Source organism: Colobus angolensis, unplaced genomic scaffold (genome assembly GCF_000951035.1).
Source record: "Colobus angolensis palliatus isolate OR3802 unplaced genomic scaffold, Cang.pa_1.0 Scaffold9, whole genome shotgun sequence".
NCBI classification, from domain to species: Eukaryota; Metazoa; Chordata; class Mammalia; order Primates; family Cercopithecidae; genus Colobus; species Colobus angolensis.
The window spans coordinates 7,854,029-7,858,319 of record NW_012122931.1 but is presented as its reverse complement, the minus strand read 5'-3'; the positions used below and the strand labels follow the sequence as shown (position 1 = coordinate 7,858,319).

General features: G+C 49.4%; 1 protein-coding gene across 4 annotated transcripts in view; it reads left to right on the top strand.

The window, feature by feature from the left end:
- The first annotated feature begins 1,165 nt into the window (after nt 1–1,165).
- The window catches only part of ZNF79 (zinc finger protein 79), a 21,200-nt gene continuing 18,074 nt past the window's right edge, over nt 1,166–4,291 (top strand). For 2 of the 4 annotated variants that reach the window (XM_011931348.1, XM_011931350.1), the window contains exon 1: nt 1,166–1,596. In XM_011931348.1, the coding sequence (XP_011786738.1) occupies nt 1,581–1,596 (16 nt within the window). In that variant the 5' untranslated portion in view covers nt 1,166–1,580. Of the gene's footprint in view, nt 1,704–4,291 lie in introns of all 4 variants that reach the window. The other 2 variants (XM_011931351.1, XM_011931349.1) reach the window with 1 other exon arrangement.

The window sequence follows — 4,291 nt, the reverse complement described above, 5'->3', positions numbered from 1 at the left end:
CTGTGACTGTAATTTTCCACTACCTACCCAATTCCTGTAAAACAGCCCCACCCCTATCTCACTCTCTTTTGGGACACAGCCCGCCTGCACCCAGGTGATTAAAAAGCTTTATTGCTCACACAAAGCCTGTCTGGTAGTCTCTTTACACGGACGTGCATGACAAGACCCACTTCAGACTTCTTACAAAACTGTAGGCCCCAAACTACAGCTGCCCAAGGTACAGAAGGGCTAGCTCAAAGACATTTGTGACTGTGGCTTGTCCGATGGAGCGAATCCCAGTAAGATTCATAGGAAGACCCACAAAATTAAGAAACTTACACTGGCAAAAATGCCACCAGCTGTGACTGAAAGGGACAGAGACAAGACAAAATGAAAAGGGGCCTTAGAATCCCCATACTCACTTCTTTCCTGGGTAACCCAGTCCCCTCCCCTTAAGGACAAAATGCCTATAAAAAGGAGTTGATCATCGGAAAATTGCTTGAGAAGTAATTTCCAATGGGCTCGAGGGAAGGCCCATTGAAACATCCCCAGCCTACAGCAGGGAAGCCCTTAAGGGACACAGTATTCAGGAACCTCCTCCCGCAAAAGCGCTGATCAAACACTGCCCCTGAAATAACTGAAGCGGTTCCCGCCGGCCCATAGGTTTTCATACTTCGAGGGCCCCAGGCCACTCACCCACGGCTGTCCTGTTCAGACTGAGGGACATCTCGTTTCCTTTAGTCTTCCCAGACTTTTAGTACGGCTCAAGAGGACCCTGAGGGTGGCTGGGGACTGCCCTGAATGGAAGCCAAGGAGGGACAGGCGTACCGCGCGCAGCGAACCGCGGAGGGGAAACCTGGTGCCCAGAGCCAGCGAAGATAGGCGCCTGCGTAAACCCAGCGTTCCCAGGATCCCTCGCGGCTAAGTCGCTTCCTGTCCCCGAAGCTCCGTATCGTTGGATTCTGGTGGACTTTAAAGACGTATGCAACAAAAAAATACGATGGATAATATATTCTGGGAGCAAGCACAGGCGGAAGCGTCTCTGGGAAGTACAATCCCTGAGCGTGTGTGTATCACAAACCTGGCGGCAGGAATGAAAAAGACTGGCCAGAAACAGAGCCCCGCGGCGACTTCTGGGAAATGGAGTCCGGTGAGGCCGCCTCTGGGCGTGTGCGCATGACCGGAAGTGGCGCCACTCAGGCGCGTCCCTCTAGCGCTGGACCCGGGACCCGGTGTTGGGCAGTACCTGGACAGCGGTTCTTGAGCTCTCGTGGTTGCCGGTCGATTGTTGCCAGTTGCCAGTTGCCAGTCGTTCTCGGAAAGCCGGCAGCGGCTTTTTCACCAGGTTCCGCTTGAGGCCGAGCCAAAGAGTGGCTGTGACTCGGGAGACGGAGTGGAACTCCCAGCTGGGCAGGCCCAGTCAGATCTCCCGCGACCCAGCACCGCAGGATCAAACCGTGCCTCTACGGGGAGTGGCTGGAGAGGAAGAGTCCCGCCTGGGAGCCGTCGGAGCAGCCCTGCAGAACGGCGTGGGGGCTGCTGTAGATAGACGCTGACTCCCAGAGAACTGCTGGGAGGCTGTGGCGCGAGGTGAAACTCAAATGCTGGAGGAAGGAGGTGAGGAGTGGTAGAGGGAGCGATCGTCAAGAGATCGGCTGCTGCTTCGTTTGCCCACGACTGCCGCTGTGTGAGCCGGATCAGAACTCTTTTTATCTCTCCTACAGGTAGTTGGAGACAATCCTTTTTTCTTTCTTTGCCCGTGACACAGCCCCAGGAGATCCTGAGAACATGTGCCCCTATAGTCCTTTTTTGAGTAAAGAATTCGGGGGTCAAAAAAGTTTGAGGACCTCGTACCTGCGTGATTTCTGAGTATTGTACCACGTACCCCAGTCTGCCTGATGGACCAATGACAGTGGAGAGTAGGGAGAAGTGGGTTCCTGAGGACTCCTTTGTCGCTTTTCTTCTTCTAGCCCTTCTCGAAGCAGCCAGGGATGCCTGGCTGGGAAAGTTTTAGGACAGGCCAGCCCAGTAGGATTGTGAAGTTGTGGAGGACGGGGAAATTTGCAGTTAGAAGGCACAGGTTCTTGTGAAAGCTGTGAGGTACCAGCCAGGTCTCTTAACCCGTATTTCTCCATGGAAGAAAGGACAAAATAACGTTAACTACTTTGTTTACCTCTGAGAATTGTAATCCTCAAATGAAATAACACTTTTGAAAGCACCCTGAATGTGGTACAGAACAAATGTGTAAGCAGGCAACCTCTTTTAAGTCTTAACCACCAACACCTGTGCTGTTCCACCCCCTAGATCAACTGTATTTGGTCTGTTACTCTACAAGTGCAATTTTACATCCAGAATTTGGTGCCGTCTCCAAGATCAAGAGGTCTTTGTATTTGTTTTTGATTTGTTTTGTTTTGTTTTTGAGACAGAGTCTCGCTCTGTCGCTGGGGCTGGAGTGCAGTGGCGCAATCTCGGCTGACTGCAACCTCCGCCTCCCAGGTTCAAGTGATTCTCCTGCCTCAGCCTCCTGAGTAGATGGAACTCCAGGTACCCGACACCACGTCCGGCTGATTTTTGTATTTTTAGTAGAGATGGGGTTTCACGATGTTGGCCAAGCTGGTCTCAAACTCCCGACCTCAAGTGATCCACTGGCTTCGGCCTCCCAAAGTGCTGGGATTACAGGCGTGAGCCTCTGCTCCTGGCCAAGAGGTCCTTATATTTGGTCTTGCACTTGAGGAGTAGAGAGTGCGATTTCACATCCAGCATTTTGTTTTATCTTCCCCAGAGACCTGAGAAAGCAGAGCAGATGGTCATCATCTTCCCCATACTACAAAAAAGGAAAGGAAGTGCTGTCAGGTTAGATAACTCTCAGTAACAAAAGGTCTGTCCTAAGATCGGAATCCAGATCTATTTATTTGTTTTATTCAGATATTAATATACCGTAATATTCATCCTTTTAAAGTGAACGATTCGGTGATTTTTCATATTTTCACAGTCTTGCAGCCATCACTATTTAATTCCAGAACATTTTTGTTAACTGAAGAAGAAACCCTGTAGCCTTTAGCAGTCACTCCCCAGTCCCTCATTTCTCCGCAAGTTCCTGGCAACCACTAATCTACTTTCTGTCACTACGGATTTGCCTAGGACATTTTAAATAAGTGGACTCATAATATGTGACTTTTGTTGTTTTTTTGGTTTTTTTTTGAGACGGAGTTTTGCTCTTGTTGCCCAGGCTGGAGTGCAATGGTGCAGTCTCGGCTCACTGCAGCCTCCGCCTGCCGGGTTCAAGTGATTCTCCTGCCTCAGCCTCCCAAGTAGTTGGATTACAGGCACCTGCCACCACACCCAGCTAATTTTTTGTATTTTTAGTAGAGATAGGATTTCACTATGTTGGCCAGGCTGGTCGTCAACTCCCGACCTCAGGCGATCCACCTGCCTCGGCCTTCCAAAGTGCTGGGATTACAGGCGTGAGCCACTGCGCCCTGCCAATATGTGACCTTTTGTGTCTCGCTTAGCACATCATTTTCAAGGTTCATCCAGGTTATACCATGTGTCAGTACTTCATCCCTTTTTATGGTAGAATAATACTCCATTGTACAGAGAGATCACATTTTGTGTATCCATTCTTCAGTGAAGTTTTGTGTGTGTATGTTTTATTTCTCTTGGGCATATACCTAGAAGTGGAATTACTGTGTCATACAACCCTGTTTAACTTTCATAGGAACTGCTGAACTTTTTCCACTGTGGCAGCATCATTTTCTATTCTCAGCAGTGTATGAAGTTTCCAGTTTCCTCACATCCTCATCAACACTTGTTATTCTCCATCTTGTTTATTATAGTCATGTTAGTAGGTGTGATGTGTTCTCTCATTGTGGTTTTCATTTGCCTTTCTCCAATGACTAATGATGTTCAGTTTCATGTGTGGAGTGGCTATTTGTATCTCTTGCTTGGAGAAATCGCTATTCAAATCTTTTGCCCATTTAAGAATTTAGTAGGGCCAGATGCAGTGGCTCACACCTGTAATCCTAGCACTTTGGGAGGCCTAGGCAAGCAGATCACTTGAGGTCAGGAGTTCAAGACCAGCCTGGCCAATGTAGTGAAACCCCATCTACTTAAAAAAAAAAAAAAGGCCGGGCGCGGTGGCTCAAGCCTGTAATCCCAGCACTTTGGGAGGGCAAGACGGGTGGATCACAAGGTCAGGAGATCAAGACCATCCTGCCTAACCCGGTGAAACCCCGTCTCTACTAAAAAATACAAAAAACTAGCCGGGCGAGGTGGCGGGCGCCTGTAGTCCCAGCTACTCGGGAGGCTGAGG